The sequence below is a fragment of the Nothoprocta perdicaria genome, unplaced genomic scaffold (genome assembly GCF_003342845.1).
Source record: "Nothoprocta perdicaria isolate Ctin4 unplaced genomic scaffold, notPer1 scaffold_44, whole genome shotgun sequence".
Lineage (NCBI taxonomy): Eukaryota > Metazoa > Chordata > Aves > Tinamiformes > Tinamidae > Nothoprocta > Nothoprocta perdicaria.
In genome coordinates this window covers 3,238,120-3,257,228 of record NW_020455688.1, presented here as the reverse complement: position 1 = coordinate 3,257,228, position 19,109 = coordinate 3,238,120, and the positions used below count along the sequence as shown (strand labels likewise).

The window sequence follows — 19,109 nt, the reverse complement described above, 5'->3', positions numbered from 1 at the left end:
TAGATTTATGTCACATATATTATGTAAACTTTTCTGTAAACTGCTCAGAGCAGGGTTTTTCTGTTTGTGGGATCTGAAAGCCACCAGCACTTCTACTCACTCGATAGTGATAGGAATAAGGATTAAAAGAATGTCTGAACCACACATTTATCTAAATGGAGCAAGCTCACGGTCTGTTTCCCGCCGCAAGCTGGAGCTGGCTACCACTTTCCTGGCTCCTGGGAGAGTTTTCAGGGCAGTAAAATGTGGCCAACTTCCTGCAGAAAGGGTTAACTCGATGCAGAGCACAATACTCCGCAGGTTTGCAACTGGGAAGCTGCACTGAGTGATTGATGTTAGAATTTCTGATGCTCAGAGTTGGTGAATAATTTATTACACTTGTTATTTTGGGGCTCTTTGGTTGGCCCTGCGTCAATTTAGAAGGGGAATGGCCTTCTTAAAGCTAAGTCCATTACAGAAGCCAAAGATGAAGGTCTCTACTTTCCAAATTGTGCTTTTATTTCAGTTGTACACAGAAAAATTAAACCCTGGAATAAGGCAGTGCCATTCCCGCTGACTTCACAGAGTCAGGATTTGAGTTATTTATGTGACCCACAGTTGGCCAATAATTTCATTTTTTTCGATATATGACAGGAAGAGAGTGTGCAAATGAACATAATGTACTTCAAGAGAAAGCACAGACATGGAACTTGGTTTCATCTTTATCTGAATTTCACTTCATCCCTAAATTCTGATAGCTGAAGAACACAGGAAGAGGAAGAAGAGCACTTGGTAATTCCATTGGATTCTGATGGTTTATGAGCACTTTTTTTTTGTATTTTGCTTCTAAAATGGGGATTTTACAGCTAAACATTTCCCTGAACTCTTGATATATACAGAGGGAGAGACAAATATAGCAGGAAAACTACCTATTAATCGTATGCGGAGAATGCTCTTAGGTGGACAGGCTACATAACCCAAGAGACATTTTAATTTTGTAATTTGCACATTTCACAGAATATAAAGAGATTTGGCTGCTCATCTATTCTACTTCTGTAATATGGTCTATGAATGCGAAGTACTCCAGAAATCCAGAAATACTACCCTTATAATTGGATGTCTGTCGGTAATCCTGATTCAAACCTCTGTGCTATCTTGGAAATATAACTTCTGACAACACATTGCTCAGCAGCATGACAGGAATGCATGAACAACATGGCTGTCCCTAGATCATCGCCATAATATTATGTGTTTAAGAAACAATTCACTTTGGCCCTGCCTTGATGCAAATGGTAAAGTTAATTCCTACCCCATTCTTGCAATCAGAAGACAGTCCTAGCTGCCCTAACTAGGTGCAGCTAAGCTTTCCACATTCATCCTCAACTGCCTGATCTAAAGTCTGAGCACATTTGAACCACTTCAGCTTTCTCTTCATGGCTATCGCTCACTGTTGACATTTGTCATATTTATCTAGATGTCTTCTCCAAAGATCTGCCGTCGTTCTCATGTGTGGCTTAGAGTCCCACCTCTGCCTGTTATTGCTCTTCTCTTTGCTGAAGGGGAAACATCTGCTGTTTCCTCATTGCTATTTGTCATCTTGTTTCCCTCTACAGTACCTCGGTTTGTGGATGTTATATTGACTGATGTCTTTTGTGACGTCTGGACTATAAAGAAGATAAACATCTCAAGCTGCCAAGTGATTTTTAAGCATAAATCTTTCTGAAGTTTAATCCTGCAGTTCTAGTGAAATTTGGAAAACCCTTTAGGACTTTTCTCTCTTTTTTGCAAAGCTTTCATCCACCTCCGCCACTGGAAATATCACTAAACCTCTTCATTTCTCATAGGCTATGAATAAGTGATGGAACCTGTTTCTTCCTGATTGGTTTTATAGGCTCAGCTTTTATTTATGTCATCTTTGAAGAGTGTTTCTTTTGTAGCTGATTGCTGTTTGGAGAGCTGATGGGCTTTGAGATGAAGCATGGTATCAAGTTGGGAAGCAGAGCTGCTGAACTTCAGCCAGCAAAATCTTCCCTTTTGAAATGTACTGAATTCATCCTTGTCCACATCCTTTTTGGTTAAAAAGTGTGTTAAACAGAAACCTATATTGATACCTATCTTGATAATGATCCATGTATCTTATTTCTCTCATTTTCTTGACTTGGTATTAAATATTTTTTCATAGGWTTAAATGGAATATTTCTTCTGGATATATACTTCCTTGGCCTTTTTTAGTTGTTATATAGCACGTTTTAAATCTTCATCTCCAGCAATTTTTTGAGAATACATAGAACCCAAAACACAGACCAAATGTGTCTCAGAAAAACTGAATAAAATTACAGAAGTCTCTCTGCTGCTGTACGGAGTAGGTATTAGAAACTCAAAAAACAAATAACATTTCAAGAAGATGGTTCCTTCCTAACATACAGTCTTGCCTTCAAAAGAGTAATAGTAGCTTTACCTCCCATAAAGGCTGAGAAAATGAGGCCGTACACTACAGAGGCTCCTGGTATTTATGAGACAAGCAGTGCATGGCACAGTCTTCCTTTCCCTACAGAGCAAAGCAGCAGTGGTCCTGAGTTTTCTGAACTGATACACCCCTGTCAGATATTCAATGTGTCTTGTGAATCACTTAGCCCCTCTATTATTAACCTTTTAATTGAGATATGCAATAAATATTACTGCCCAGTCTAGCTCTACAAGTCATCTTTGAACCACTTGGCATAGYTGTCAAGTGGTGCACTGACTTACCTACCTTAACTTCCAGATCTAACATGTGTGAATATTTGTTTATATGCAGAGTATATTTGATTCACAAGGATTCACAATCTTTGTAAAGTGAGTGGCAAGCAAGAAGCAAGAAATGAAGAAATCATTGCTTAACTTCAGAAATAGTCCAATTCRGACAGGATGACATCCTGAAAGAAAGGAATATAAAAACCAGCTGGATGCACTACATGGGAAAATACCCCAGGCAGCTGATTCCCAAGCATGTTCCAGTTCCTACACCCCCAGTAGAGAAATCCTCCCTGCTCTTTCCCGGGGTCTCTTTTCCTATTGCCTCATTCTCTCCTCTTCCTTTCCTATGTCAGCAATTTCTCTTTTCTTTTTTCTCTCTCTTTTACCAAATGGAGATTTAGGTGAGGAACCCCTAAACAGCTGTTGTGAATTTTCTGTTTATGAGGACCCCCAGTCCAACCATTCCTGTCTCCTTTCTCCTCAGCTTGCAGCTCAGGAAGWGCTGTAGCCACTCCTCCTGTCCTCCTGTGAGCCTCTGCACAAACAGATGGTCCCTGGGATGTGTCTACTAATGCATTTGAAAGAACAGAAATCAATAAAAAAGCAGGCAGTCGCTCTCGAAATCATACAGTGCCCTTGTGCAAAACAGTTATTTGATGTGAGGCTCCTCCCAGTGATGAAGTGAAATGCTCTGGCTCTGTCGAGACTCATAAAATTACACACACACACAGAGCCTATAAAATGCCCTGCTTGCACACTTGGGCTTTACATCTCTGGCATTAGTTGTTCATGTAAGAAAGGGGCTCAGGAGGAGTGGGACGATACCAATCATACCGAAGGCAATGTTGTTACACAGGATTTGGGAAGAATAGGCTGCAGGAAAATACAAATACCTCTCTTTTCATCTTTACACGAATAATGGCTTYGGAAATTATTAGAGTGGCTTAGTCTAACTGGCCCCTAGTGAGCAGCCACCGCTGGAGTGTCTGCACTCAAGGCAGCTGCTACCACACTCTGAGCAAAGCAAATCAGGGAAAGAACGGCGCTGGAAATCCTGCTCTAGCATTTACAGCAATTGTTTGTGATAAAGCCTGGATCGTAGCAGCTGCCAAGGGGAAGAAATGCAATTTTAGGGTGGATGGAATAAACTGTTAATAATCCCTGATTCTACTCCCACTAGACAATTAAATGCGAGTGAGTTGTGCCACTAAGCGGGTCTTCACTGAAGAGAGCTGCTGGAAAAATCCTTTATGCAGGAAAGTTCCTGACACCTTATTATAGTTCTGCTTTATTTGTGCTCCACTTCTGTTTAGCACTGCTAAACATGTTGGTTTTTTAGTATCATTACAGGGCTGTCAAGGGATCTGCCTTGGACTGCAGTGAATTTTAGGACTCTGCTCCAGCACAATGTGTCACCCTGGCACATGCTTCCCTAGGCATCCACCTACTAAGCAAGGTGGGTCAAAGTTATTCCTGGAGGGACCAAATACAAATCTCAGGGACAAACAGAATAGGAAACGGGTGGCTCTAAAATCTGAAATTTCTCTGTTGAGGCTTCTAAAAAAGCAAAGATAATTTTAAAGATAAGAGAGCAATGGATAAATAAATTATGGATGCTCCCAACAGACAGGCCTTCTGTGAGTTATGACACATCTGCAGGGAAATAATGCCTCCTCTCATTTCTATCCACTCAAGTSCATTTAACACACTGCTGCTAAAGCTATCTACCTTGGCAGCTATTCTGTAGCCCATTAAGAGGCCTTGATCTATTCATTCACATAAAGAAGCGAATTTTTTATATTACAGTATTCCAGGTCCTTAATGCATCTGTCCAGAAAAACATTTAAGAGATAGTTCAAAAGCAACAAAAGGAGGAAAACTAGTAGGTTCATATTAAAAAGTATTATCATAAGTATGAGGAAAAGAAAAATATCCATAAAATTCCATAAACCACAATCTTTCGAACCATGCAGAAAGAAAAAAAATGACTGACCTTAATAAAGTCAGATTTCACAGAGCACAAATATTCCTAACAAACACAGGTAGAACAAATGTAACTGCAACAAATTGAAAGCTGAATTTATGTACTGAGCAATCCCATACAAAAAAAGAAAAGAACTCCAAATTTTGAATAACTTCACATCTGTTTGTGTACAGAACGATTAGTAGATGTATTAACTGTGAAGAATAATATCCCTTTTATGCTGTAAAAAGTCTGTCTGTCTSTCTSTCTCTCTMTMTMTATATAACGCTGTTGTGTCACTGTTGTAGTATGATTGAGAATCCCTGKTTAAGGAATAATTACAGCCTGTGTTTTGTCTTTCAAACATCAATTTTGACAATAAGTCTGACCTCTAATCAGAAATYTTGTCGAATGAAATGACCTAGGAATTAGGATTTGCTCTGTAGAGCTTAGCAAGGAACACTTTCCCATACAATAAAAGTCATTTGAAAATATTTGCCTCCTCCATCAAAAAAAAAGAGAGAAAAGAAATCAATCTTAAACATATTCAGCAGCTGAAAATTGAATAGAAATATTTAGTTTCAGTTGAACTTTTATTTTAGACAACTTGGAAAGTTAAAGTTTGATTCTTGAAATTCATTCAAACTAGTCTTTTCCATGAAAATCTTCAGTTTCAAGAAATGCACATTTGCCTACAGAAACATTCAATGAGTTCTAGTCTATTCCTTCCGTCTCTTTCTGGATTAATTTGTCTGGATTAATTTGTCTGGATTAATTTGTCACTAACTTTAAAGTTAGTGACAATTTGCCACCTATTTCAATGGGCTTTAAATTTCTCCCTTAGCCATTAATCAATGAATTAACTAAGTAATGTACATAGGTCCCTGAGGAGCAAGGACACACCTAGGAATACCTGAGTGGACTGATGAATCTGTGCCTCAGTATCATGCAAATGCTTCACTATAGTAGAGAAAAAGTGTTATATGAAGGGAAACAGCAGTGGGAAACTCACCACATGTTAGGATTCAAATCTTGCTGGTGGTAGGAGTCAAAGTCATCTCGTAAGATAACGCTGTCACTGTGCATTTCAGCTGCAAAGAGAAGAAAATATTGCTTGAAAACATTCCAGTCTGCTCCTAGGTCTGACTACCTGTTGTGTCACATAAAATAATGCAGTGTAAAAGAAGAAAGTTCATCTTAAGTATGCTGGAGTCTAAGGCAGGGTTTTGTCATTTAAAGATTTTTTTTGGCTTGGTCCATCTTGTAGTGTAGAAGGAATCTTCTAGCCTATCAGCAAAGTGTAATGACTATTAAAAATGCAGTCTTTGAACATACAGCAAATGCTTGGAGAGTTTTGTACCAAATCACGAATTGGGAGGATTCAGAAAAACGCCTCCAATTCCTGAATTTGGCAAGGCTGGCACAAGCAGAGGTGAGATACCTTAATGTCCATATTACATTWCTAATAGCCAGAGGCTTGATTTTGATAATTCACAGGCAGGAATCCATGAGTCAGTTTGATTTTCTCAGCTATTATCAGTGGAATTAGGAGCAAAAGGCAAATCCTTCCATGAAATGAAGGAAATGGCTCTCACCTGCTCCTCAAACTGAGCTCCAGCCCAAGCAACCAGCTCTGGGAGCCCAAGTGCCCTCCTGCACTGCAGGTCTGGGCATCAAGCAGGCCCTCTGACATGGCACAATCTACTCACACAGCAAAGACCCAAAGGAAACCCAAATATTATGGGAGTCTCTTATTTATTTCAGTTCCCCAGAGCTAGTTTCATATGACCAGAAAGATAWTTTTCGTTACAATAAAGTTAGTGCTTTGGAGTTTCAGTGATAACACTACCAGTGATCACCTACCTAGATGARGATGTAATGGAGCCTCAGTCGGAGCTGCGGAGAACAAAGAGACACAGGACATGAATATCCTCAGTGATAAGGGTTTAATTACAGTGCTGGGGAAATTGATTCAGCATAAAGCAAATTGTAACAGCATGTACTGCGTTAAGGCAACTGTTCAGACAGTTCAGACAGTTCAGACAGATGAAAAATGTGATGCATGTTAAAAATTATAAAAATACAATAGGAAAGAAAAAGAAAATATACATTCTCTATGTAAAAGAAACATGAATAATAAATTAATGACAGTTGTACAGTAAGGTAAACATAACATTTCTAGTCTAGAATTATGAGCTATTGTTAGAAATAATTGAATGAGTAAGATTCAAATAATTTAAAGATTGATTAAGAGAGTGAACCAAAGAAACAATGTCTACAGGAGGGAAAAATGCCACCCTTGGACCATTTGCACTTCACTCAACCATTAGTCATACTGCTGGAGCATATTCCTAGGGTATAGCTAAGGAATTGATTCAAGAAACCACTGAATCAAACACTTCTTCATAAGAAAATGTTTACAGTCACTTTTGAATCATTGTCCCAATAAGTCGTTTTCCTTCCAATCAACAGTAGCATCTTGTAAAGATCCACTCTAGCCATCGTGTAACAAGGGGAAAAAAAAAGACTCCAGTTACAAGCTGGAGCTTTTTGCATCCTCCAGCACAACCCAGAGCTACACTGGTTGAATCTGCATGTGTCCCTTGTAGCCCCAGGCCTCATTTTTCTTCATGGAAGCATGCATAAATTTATCTAGAAGGTTTTGAAAAGCCCTTTGCACACAAGAAATGGATTAACCTGGATTAAGGGAACTGTTTCGCAAATGGAGCAATGCAGCTGGAGTTTGGTAGTAGGGAAAAGTAGTGCATTATGCCACAGGATTTGAAATACTCTTGATTATAGAAGTGGTTGGGCTTAAAAACAGGACCTCTGTTTTTAAGGTGACCTCTGTGACTCTGATGCTGTGACTCTGATGCTCTGATGCTCAGTCTTACCCTTTTCATTAATTCCAGACTATTACTAAGGGATGATTAAGTGATCTGTGAGGACAGGTGTGGCTAAGAGTGCTGGCTGTTAGTGCTCATGTCCAAGCAGGACGGTGCCACCAGAATCATCACTACCTGCCTCAGTAAATTTCAGTATCTTCTGAGAGCAGCTTGACTGAAACAGAGTTTCCTCCCTTCCGCGAGATGCTCTAATCTCAAAATGAAAAGGAGAGATTAGATTATCCTCTATTTTCAGCTGTTTTGATTCTCCTCCATTTTCAGCTGTTGGGCATTTTTTTTTTGGAAGAGATTTGACAGGAAAGGCTCTCCAGCCCAGGATACACTGAATCATTAACGTCATTTTCTGAAGTTACTGTGCAAAACCTCAGCATTCAGCCAACACTCACAGAGATAGCTCCCACCTGCAGACTTTGAATTGCAAATTCCTTGGACTCCAGCTTGGCTGTTGGAACTATAGCGAGCTGTTGCATGATTAAAAAATACAAAATTGGGACCCCAATATTTTAATGAAATGGCTCTTCAATTTTATGCATGGCATACTGCAAAACAAATCTTGTTACACGACACATTGCTTGCCAGTAAACTGAAATAAAGGAAATTACACGTAGACCCAACAGTACTACTAATGTTCACTTAGGAAACTAAAGGTGAATTAGGCAAGCACTGAAAGTTGGACAAAAGTTTGGTCTTACAACTCCAGTCTTAGTGTGGAGGGAGGTTACAGTTTCCAAATTTCTACATCATAAGAAGCCCAAGCAATTTTGCCTCAGGTATTTCTCCACCTATTTCATAATTCAAATTCTGGAGATGAATATGACAAAAGACTGTGAAGATAACATTTAATGAAGGATGAAYATAGACTTTGATCTCCCTAGGAATAATTACTTTATTACATTTTATATTTTACTGTAATACAGTCCCATGTTGACCTTTAAGTAATTTAGTTAAGGTCCCCTAAATATTATTATATATTTAGAGAATCACACAGAATTAACTGTAGTAGGTTTAAAATATTTTCAGACCTACCTTTTTATCAATTCAAAGGRCTACTTCTTTTAGAACAATTTAGATAGCACAGAAGACTACACAGTGTAGTAGGAAGTCTGAGTTTTCTTGCATAACAGGCTAAAACTAACAAAATACGGTATGCTGCAGATATGCAGTGCAGAAATAAAACATTTACATTTTTTAAAATAAAGCATTTACTTTTGTTTTTGAATACTATGCAATACAAGGCAGAGTAGGGAAAAGGCTTTCTTAGTGTTTTAAATCATGTTTCACTTTCTTAGATGCTCCTTGGACATATTTGGATGGTTTGAAATTTAGAATAGATATTAGTTTGAATTAGAATATTCTTTTCAATAAAGTAAAATAAATTAATTTATTTTTTGTTTTTAAACTAGAACCCTGGGTATATCCAGAGCTTAACAACAGAAGAATTGTACTAAGCAAATAATGGAAATTGAGCTCAACGGAATTCACTATTTAAGAGGCACGAGCAAATACAATAAAGAAAATGTAAGAATATGTAGGATGCTTGCCTTGCAATGACTAGCAAGGCTACCCCTTTGGTATGGGAAAGTGCAGAAAAAAAATGTATACAATGCAAAGTGATTTAGAGAGAGAAAGGACACAGCCAAACTGAAAGCGTGAGAAACTTGAAGAAAGTAATGGGGATTTCAAGAGTCAATGGGGTCATTGTGGGTCTCTGTGTCAATATGATGAGAAGAATGAGGGCATCTTCTGGARTAAAAAGTTAAAATGTTCTGGGAATGAAGTAATGTCAATGGAATTTAAGAACTATTAAAACAATAGAACAAAATGTATGGCCTGTTTTTAATAAACAAGATGGGCAGGAACTAGGAGAGAAGTGGGAAAGGAACCCTGATTGGTGATAGGAGATCTGGAATACAAGGTGGGAAACAAGATTTGGTGATGRTCCAGGCATCACTGGAGAAGTAAGAATCAAAACACAGTGATAGTTAAGTGTTAAAAAGAAACAGTCTCTAACCAGAAATTAGAGCTAGCATAATGCAAATTAAACATATGTTCCACAAACACGACACCCTATACTACTGACACCCATATGCCATAGGTCTGAGTGCTCCAGTCTRCGTATGGGGCTAAGTAGGGAATACAGCATCAGGGAACATTTCTAAAACTTTCTGGAAAATAAGTAACTTTTTTAAAATTATTTTTTTTCCAAAGTCCTTGCAGTTATCAGTCCTGGACTTTAAAAAAAAAATATGAAAAGGAAAAGTAAATTAGAGAGAAACAAGCACTGAGCTTGATGTGCAACAGCCAGCAGTCATTAGCCGCTGCTCATCATTTTGCCACAAAGGAAAGGTGCAGAGATATATTACATTTTGCAGATTATAAAAAAGCCCAATCTTCTCCTCATTAGCAGCCAGATGAAGAGGAAAAAACAAATTACTGCTTTTATTTAATCCATTGCCAATACTTTCTCCTGTAAACAAAGTTGCTATTGAAACATAGAGGCTGAGAATGGCCCTTGAGGGCCCATGCACTGCCCGAGGGCTGTGCTGGCCTCCCTGGCACACAAGCTGAGGAAAAACACGTCAGCTCTGAACTCCAGCCTTTTCTTCTGGAAAATACTGCTACTTTGGTCAAGGCTTAGAACCGGCAATCTGTTTTGCGTTTGTTTTCCAAGATGTCCTTAAATCTACAAATCTACATTGACAAGGTGAGAAATATGCCTAAAAGTTCTTCCATTAATATTGAAGCCCAAGCTATAAAATAGAAAAGAATTTGGCCTGATTCCCAGGGTATATTTTCATACRGAGGAATCCATTTGACCACAGAATGGGTTCTTAAGGAAGAAATCCCAATCCTGTAACTTGTGGCATTGATTATAAATTGTGCAAAATTCTAGGAGTTAATGCTGATAGGAATGATTCTCCTCAAAATATTGTGTTTTTTTTCATGCAGATTAAAACTCTTTTGAGTTGAATACCGCAATGCCAGGTCTGATGTTTGGCCAACTCAATTTTAATTGTGTTGGTATTTGATAATGCATCCTTTTTACTCTACCTGAGCTAAGAATAAATCCGAATCAATCTGCACAGTAAAAAGTTTCTCATTTATTTTGCCACTAATTCAACAAGTTAAAGAAATTATTAATTAAAGATACTATTAATGATAAGAATAGCATCAATCATTAACATATTTATTTGTCCCTACATGTGTTTACAAGACAACTACCTTTTCGCTTGATTTATAAAGCTTTTGTTTTCTTACTTATTTTTGCTGGATTAACTTCATTTTTGTCTGTTGGTTTTTATGTCTCCTTCTTTCTTCAAATCCAGAATTCTTATGAACTTTAAAGCTTAAATTACTTTGCAATGACCACTCTGACTTCCTAAAATATTTAATATATGTTGAAACCCACATGGGTTTTCAAGCAGTTATCTTACTTTTCATGATAAATTTTCCCTATGGCACCATTTCTCATTCCATTTACATAATACATAAGGCTGTTTGTTTGACATGGCCATTCTTCAATGCAGTCCTATATCTTTGTCTAATTCTTTTCAAAATAAGAACTATCCTTTTTTTTTTTCACTGCACAAATCTCATTAACTCTATTTGGATTTACCAATTCATGTTCGAAACAGGGCAGCCACAATGTCTGTAATTTCTGATATTCTTTGCTATGTTCGTGACTTCATGTACATCCTTTATACTAGTTACTACAAATTCTAGCATCATTTCCAGTGAACTTATTTATTAAAACTATGTGCTGTGGCAAATCTATAAAATTGTCCTGTGATTTTAATTATTTAATATATACAGTATTTACAATATATATTACCTTTTAGTGTAGTAATATTTGGGGCCAGAAGCAGACCATAACAGCCCATTTATGTCAATCAACCTTGTTGCTTTGCATATATATTTTAATAAATTACTTTTGCATAAATGTACCAATTTCTTCTTAAAGAACCATTTGTTTACAGTAATATCATTGTTTAAACTGGGTGGATTTCATGGAACAAAGRAAGTGAAGTTTGCTCAAGAGACAGTATCTTTCTTTTTTTTGAATAAGAAAATTAATCGTATTAGTAGAAGAGTTGTAACAGAATTACTTCTGAATTACCCTTGGCTAAGCCAAATCTGATGTTTGCAACGTTATGACAATGATGTTAAATATTTTGGAGAATTTTGGAGAGAGGTGAGCTGTGGACTTGGGGAAGTCACGAGCAACACAACAGTTGAGGGGATGGCAGAGACTAAGACAAGGTGGGGAAGCTGGAGTCACCTTCCGGGGAGAGGTGCAGGACACGGCTACTGGTGGCCAGGTGGAAGCAAAGGGACTTTCACAGCTGTTCATAGGCTTTTTATGACAAAAAATCTTTGCACAGACATTCTCAAATGCATAGGAAATGATCTATAGCCCTAATACCCAAAGAGACATACTTTAAGGGATTTTCTCTTGTTTAGGAATACGAAAACACATTTCTGATTTATAAATTTATTTCATATTGAGTTGGCCTGTGTCCCACTGCCTCTTTCTGTATGGAAATAGTATCGCTGGAGTTTTGCAGAGAAAGCTGTATCTCCAGAGAAATTCCTTTCTTTCCTGTACCGTAAATGATGAATATCTCCTCTAATTCCGCTGTTTTAATGAAGTGGGCTGATAGTGTCCTGTCTGTAGACAATAGCTCACAACAGAAGACTTATTTTAGGTTATTACTCAAAATAATATATATGATAAACTGAAGGAACAATTAGATTTTTAAAGTTTGCATAATTCAAGCATTCTTGTTTAGCTATAAAAATGATCAAATGTTGTCACAGCCCCCCAAAAATATGGCAATCTCCTTTTGCAAAAAGAGAAACCAGGTTCTCCATAAAGACACTAGAGAGAGGGATGGTAATGGAGCTTTCTGCTGTGGACATGTACTTTGCTTATAGTTAATACATTGATAGTTATCACTTGTGCTTCCAGCAAAAGCAGATATTAGTTGCTACAGGCTGATTTCAGATAAGAACATAATGCAATAGGATTTATGTTAACTTTTGCATATTCCCTAATGGTTAGCAAGAAGACAGAACTCTGGATATCCCAGGTCACTAACAGGAGATGTGAAGGAAAAGAAAGTATCAGTTCAGAGAATGAATATTTAGAGATGTTGGGTTTGTTCCACTACAAATTAGCTTTTTGAGATAAGTAAAACTGACATGAAAACACAATGAAAAAAACATTTGCCAAATAGTTTTAAAATAACAATATCTCTTACCTCCTTGTTCACACAATTGTTGTGCTAAGGCATCCTTGAATATAACTTGGCCCCTATGAGTAGCTGTAGCCCTGTGAACATACAAAAAAAGAACAATAAATAATGTAGCATACCTATTTATATATGCATATGTATGTCTATATGMATGACTAATCAGATCAGAAGTCCCATTCTCCCTATGTCCTGTGCTCCTCTTTCTCTCAATCTTTATTTTTTTAACGTAGGACAAGTGTTGTAGCTCACTGCCAAAATGATGATCTACATTCGCAAAATGGGAAAAGAGGTTCCCCATTCATAATAAAGATTCATCATAAAGATCATAACATATTTTTCTGCACATAGTAAAAGAAAAGTTTTTAAATTGGAATTACTAGTTTGTAGTAAAAAGCATGAGCACTGGGATTCAATGAACAGCATAAGATTTTCATTACAACATAAGTAAGAGCAGGTACATCACAAGCCTAAGGATATCATTTTGCCATTCATTTTCTGAAAAATGTACKATTTTCTTCCTTTCCTCTGGTTTCTCATAGTTTGAGTCTGCCTTTGATAAAGTGATATACCTACAATTGCACATAGAGCTTCTCTCCTTGAGGCCTCTCCAATGTTGCCCCTAATGAACCACATCCAAAAGATATCAAATATATGACAGAGAGTTTATCAATTTGTTTTGTCATAATCTACCAGAGATACAAAGTATTTTCTGATCCTCTTCCCTTACAGTGTTGTCATGCTAATTAATCTAGTTTTTCCTGCTTTCTGATGTTCACTTTGTCTCCCCTTTCTTCACAAGTCAGAAGGGGACCAAACAAGTAATCTCTAAATCGAACATACGCCTATTCTTCTTGGAAAGGACCAGATATGGTGACTTTTGTGGCCAGGTGAAATAGTATCACCTTTGCATACAGTGAAAAAGCAAACTTGTCCTAGCAATGGAATTGCATTTTATGCAATAGCCCAGGCTATAAGACAGGATATATGCGACTATGACAGCAATGACAAAGTTTATCTAAAATAGATAAAAGCAAACTTTCAAAATATAGATCATGTGCATAGGGACACTTGAAGTATGTGTCTGAATACAAATAGACACCAAAAATACCAAACTGAGTGCTGTTTAGTGGGGCTCTGTGCACACATGAGAAGATGCTACAGAACCTACACAGAAATGGGAGTAAGGACGAGCAGCTGGAGGAAACCTGCAAATATGRGGGCAAGTTCTAAGAAAGAAAGGGGCCTTTCAGGTATATTGCTGGTTAAAAGGAAGCTAAATATTGTGAAGAAAGAAATTTCCTCCTGTTCTTTGGTTCCTACTGTGCATGAGGAATCAGAAATTCTGSTTCTTTTTTTGGTCTAAGCAGAATTGCTTTAAAGCTTCAGAAGAATGCCCTTTCCTATTGACTCTTTTTTTTCTTTTTTTAAGAGGAAATATCTCAAGACAAGGAGTGCTAGCTGGTGGGTTGGGCTATAGGTAGTAAAGGAACCGTCTCTTTGGGATAGAGTCAGGAGCTGGAAGGGCGATGAGCATCTCTCTGCACCGTGACTTCCTTGCTGGCGATGCCTGTGAGCCAATTACTGCTGCTCCACAGCAGGGATGATCCGTGCCCTGGGGAAGAGCAGCGCTGTGTGTCGAGGGCACTGCTTCCCAGAACATATGCTCACGTTACCAGYAGTTTTGCAATGTGTATATGCATCAGTGCTGCAGAATTATCAGTGCAGAATTATCCTGCAGAATTATCAGTGTTACTGCTTCGGCCAGCTTCTCAGTCCTATTTAYTTGTTTTTCTCTGTATTTATACTTTATTTATGGAGCCCACGACAATAAGACAGTGCAATTCTGCATGGACTAAGCTATTTTTAGAAAGAAGTACAAAACGTAACTTTTTAAATTTTCTTTTATTTACTTTCTTTTATTTTCTCTATGGGTGAAGTTCTCTCCAAYAGGAGATATGAATAGAACAAGTTCATGAATTTGGATTTTTCTCTTTTAAGGGTAAAGAAACATATCCATAAAAACCTGACACTGACACTCAAATCTAGGAACTACAAAATATTTACTCTAATGTAACTCTAATTTAGCTCTAATAAATTAGATAGTGGCTATGTCTGAACAGGATTCTTTAGCAAAATATTAGAGAAGGATAAATGTTCAATTATTAACTATGGTGTTTTGTTTTCTTGATATACATATCCACTAARTAATTTCTGTGTCGTTAAGAAGTTTCTATATAGTCTTTAAAATACTGAACTTTTTCTTAGATGAGAAGTACTTASTAACTGGAAATTGGTGTTACTGCATATCAGTCTAGTGCTGCTTTGTCACTGTATCCTCTTTATCCACAGCTAAAGGGCCAGTGACTAATCAGAAATAACCTGTCAGTCAGTCAGGGTAGCAGAATAGACACTCACTGTCAATTCAAAGCATTATAAACTAACTCCACTGTTTGATTACAGGTGCTCTATAAAGAATTTGGCTTCCTAAATGAGAATTATTCAAGCTCAAATCAGGCACCAATAAAGATTTTAGATCATCTACTACTGAAAAGGAAAAAAATAGAAATACAACTTCTTGATTCTCTACATTCACAGGTAGTGCCACATGTGAAAGAAGACTGAAATGCCACCCTGCCCATCTGCCCAGGTGAGCATCTGCACCTGGAGAGGGAAGACACAGTTAGGAATTCATCTGAGGGTGATGAAGGAAGACACAGATTTCCTGCAGTAACATATTCCTTCTCATGATAAACCACAACGTTTTTCAGCAGGACCACAAGAAGCAAGTTTACTCTTTAGTCAACACTAGGACAGTTTAACTGGGTGCCAGCTGAGAGCAGCAGCATTGGATGCTGAGAGTTATGCCTGCTTCCACTGTAGGAAGTRTAGAAAAAGGTCCAGAAAGCAGTGGCTGATTCATTGCACTAAGCTAAGTCTTTACTCCTAAACCCCAGAGCCATGGGACTGCTCCACCAAATCAGATCTAATCCACTGACAACACGGTCTGTGCCYCTCTCTTGCCACGCCAGGGGAGATGGTGGAGTATGCTGTGAGCACAAAGAGTCTAGGACGGAAAATAAGGAAAAACATAGAGAATAATCACTGGCACCATTTTGTGTTGAAATAGTCTGCATTTTACAGCGCTTTGGGGTGTTTTGCTCACATACTTTTTTACAGGCTGCATTTCAAAGTGAGTGTTTTGGCCTGGAAGAAGATGGCAGATGAGGAGGGTACGTGGGATGGAGGCTCCGTGTGTGCTGCCTGCYCTGGCAGCTCTCCGTGCCTGCGGTGCCAAGGAGCAGCAGGGAGAGAGGGAAGCAGAAGCAGCGCCCTAAGGCCAGGGTAAATATTTGCCTGCTCGAGGCAGACAAGCTAGCTGGGTTTTAATGCATCGTTATAACTGTGTAAGTATCTCTGCTTGAAGCATCATCTGTTTTAACTGGCATGCTAACAGAAAAAAAAAAAAAAAAAAAAAAAGCAACCCTTAAATTGCAGCTTAATTAAGAAGTCTTCAAATCTTCAAATAAAATAATTTTGCAAGGGCACTGCAAGGGTAGTTTAGCGGCCGTGTACCATGTGCGGCAGTATGTGATGCTGAGGAGGTGTGTGCTTCAGCACACCTCTCCTACCACGGCTGAAAGTGCTGGGGACATGGGGAGACCTTAAATTCTTGGTTAAATCCCAGAATCACAGAACAGYTGAGGTGGACCGGGAACTGTTGGGATCATCCACCCTTTGCTCAAGCAGGGTCAACTTCAGCACATTGCCCAAGAACCCTGTCCAGGTGGATTCTGAGTATCTCCAAAGAAAGGGACTCCACATCCTCTCTTGGCAATCTGTGTCCATGCTCTGCATCCTGACAGCCAAGAAGTTTTTCCTCATGTTGGCAGGAAACTGCCTGTTTCAGTTTGCRCCCATTGCTTCTCATCTGGTCACTGAGCTCAACTGAGAGAAGTCAGGTTCCACCACTTTTACATCCTCCCATCAGATATTTAAATGCATTGGTAGGATCTTCCTTTAACCTTTTCCTCTCCAGACTGCATAGTCCCAGCTTGCTCAGCTCCTGTTCCCTCACCRTTTTAGTAGCCTTCCATGGGCTCACTCCAGTAGCTCTATGTCCCTCTTGTACTGGGGAGACCAGCACTGGCTCCAGCACTCCAAGGCTGAGCAGTGGGACAGCATTACCTCCCCTGACCTGCTGGCAACGCTTTTCTAATGCAGACCAGGAGGCTCTTGGCCTCCTTTGCCACAAGGACTTACCATGGGCTCATGGTCAACTTGTCCACCAGCACCCATAGGCCCTCTTTTGCAAAGCTGTTTTCCAGCAGCTCAGCCCTGTACAGCTCCTGTACAGCCTGTACTGCKGCATGGCAATGTTTAAAGTTTCTTTAATCCATTTCAGTTTTATATTAAAATACAATCTAATTAAAATAACATAAATGAAAACTGTGTTTTAAAACACACATTTTTGAATCTGTCTTTTCCTCCCAGTCCCCAGCTGCTGCTTTCATGATGTASTAGAAGTCATCTGTCCTGACCACCCTAAGCAGATACTGCTAGGGAAATCTGGCAACTAATGYGCAATTATTTATAGACATTTGCTCAGGGCACTGAATTAGCATGCTTGGTCTAAAAGCCTGGATCAGAGGTGAAAAGATTTCTTATGGAAYGGATTAAAATGGTCAGCAAAAGACAGGATATGCATGAAAGGCCAAACAGCCAACAGTTCATTTATGGCAGCTGTCCTGGACTGAAGTTTGTGGGTCACATCCATAAATTATGCTTATAACTTTGTCGGGGCCTAAAACTCCTTTGCATTCATGTGGAGTAAATACAAGGGGAACAAGAGCAACTTCACTTTATCTCTTGTCTCTAAATTTTCCTCTGAGACTACCCACATGGCAAAAAAGGGCTAGAAAATGAACCTAAGGACGGTAAGAACATCTTTATTAAAATAATAAAGGCAAACAGCACAGTCTAAGAGATAGAAAAAGCAGAACAAATGTCAAAACTTTCTTATCAAGATCCAATAAATGCCAATGAAAGAAATCAAAGCCTGCTGTTGAAAATGTCGTTGCTATTAAAGTGACATTTAGAGCTGCATATGTGCATTTCTGCRTATGAAGAGAGCACATGTGTACCCATATTGACTAGCTTCAGCTGAGAAGACACCAGCACTATAGAATCATAGAATCATTATGGTTGGAAAAAACCTTCAAGACGATGAAACCCAACCATAAACCATCAGCCCCATCCCTGMTAAACCAGGTCCCTAAGTGCCTCATCTACACGATTCTTTAACACTGCTGGGGATGGTGACTCCACCACTTCCCTGGGCAGCGGGTTCCAGTGCTTCACCACTCTTTCCAATTTCAATTTCCACTGGAATGCTGCCGTTGGTGGCAGGACCCGTCCCTGGCTGGGCTCAAGAGCACTGCGGCAGAGGGACGAGGAATTTTGTGTTGTTGCCATCTTTGGGGTTTTCCAAAGCAAAATACTATCTTCTTGAGAAAGAATATGATGATTCTGCACAAATACGTTTGGATTGTATATAAAAGGAGGAATATGGCTCAGCTAAATGGTAGCACTAGCTCAAGACCAAATGGATTTAAGGTTTTATGGTTTAACATAGGAACATGTACAAGGCTGCTTACACATGGCTTGTGGCATTCCGATTAGGAATTGATGTAAATACACATTTAAGTGCTTTCTTTCACTAAGACTGGAAGCAAAGGTACTTACATAGAGAAATAAATGAGATGAACATGCAATTACAGCCTGTATCACAGAGAATGGATTTAAGGCTACAGTGCTGGAAGCAGAAGGCAGTCTGACTCCCCACACTTTATAATTTATGAGAACTTACCTTTGTAATCCTAAAAAAAAAAAAGAAAAAAAGGCTTCTGTTTGGCTACTGTTTACTCAGGGTACTTTAATGTGTTAGTGCAAAAGAGAGATACAACAGAATAGTAAATATTCTTTGTGAAATAGAAGAAAAGGGAATTAACATTTTAAATGGTACGTAAGCATTTTCATATTCCTTTTCCCCATATCTCAAATTATAAGAAGATGATTTTCAGTTCTATCTAGTTTATGCAAATGGAATGATTAAAACCTCTTGCTGACTGAAAGTAGATTATAACAATACTTGCTTCCCAACTACAAGAAATCCAACGTTTTCATTAGTATGTTGCATTGTGTGATTATAAAGGAAAGCAAATTCTATTTTTTTTCTACATTTTAAAGATAGGGTTATTGCAGTGGCATCTG

General features: G+C 38.5%; 1 protein-coding gene across 1 annotated transcript in view; it reads right to left on the bottom strand.

The window, feature by feature from the left end:
- The window catches only part of RELN (reelin), a 221,583-nt gene that overhangs the window by 142,205 nt on the left and 60,269 nt on the right, over positions 1–19,109 (bottom strand). Inside the window, exons 4-6 of the mRNA XM_026046370.1 lie at positions 12,846–12,916; positions 6,542–6,574; positions 5,691–5,769 (exon numbers count right to left, since the gene is read on the bottom strand). Coding sequence (XP_025902155.1) covers positions 5,691–5,769; positions 6,542–6,574; positions 12,846–12,916 — 183 coding nt within the window. The remainder of the gene's footprint in view (positions 1–5,690; positions 5,770–6,541; positions 6,575–12,845; positions 12,917–19,109) is intronic.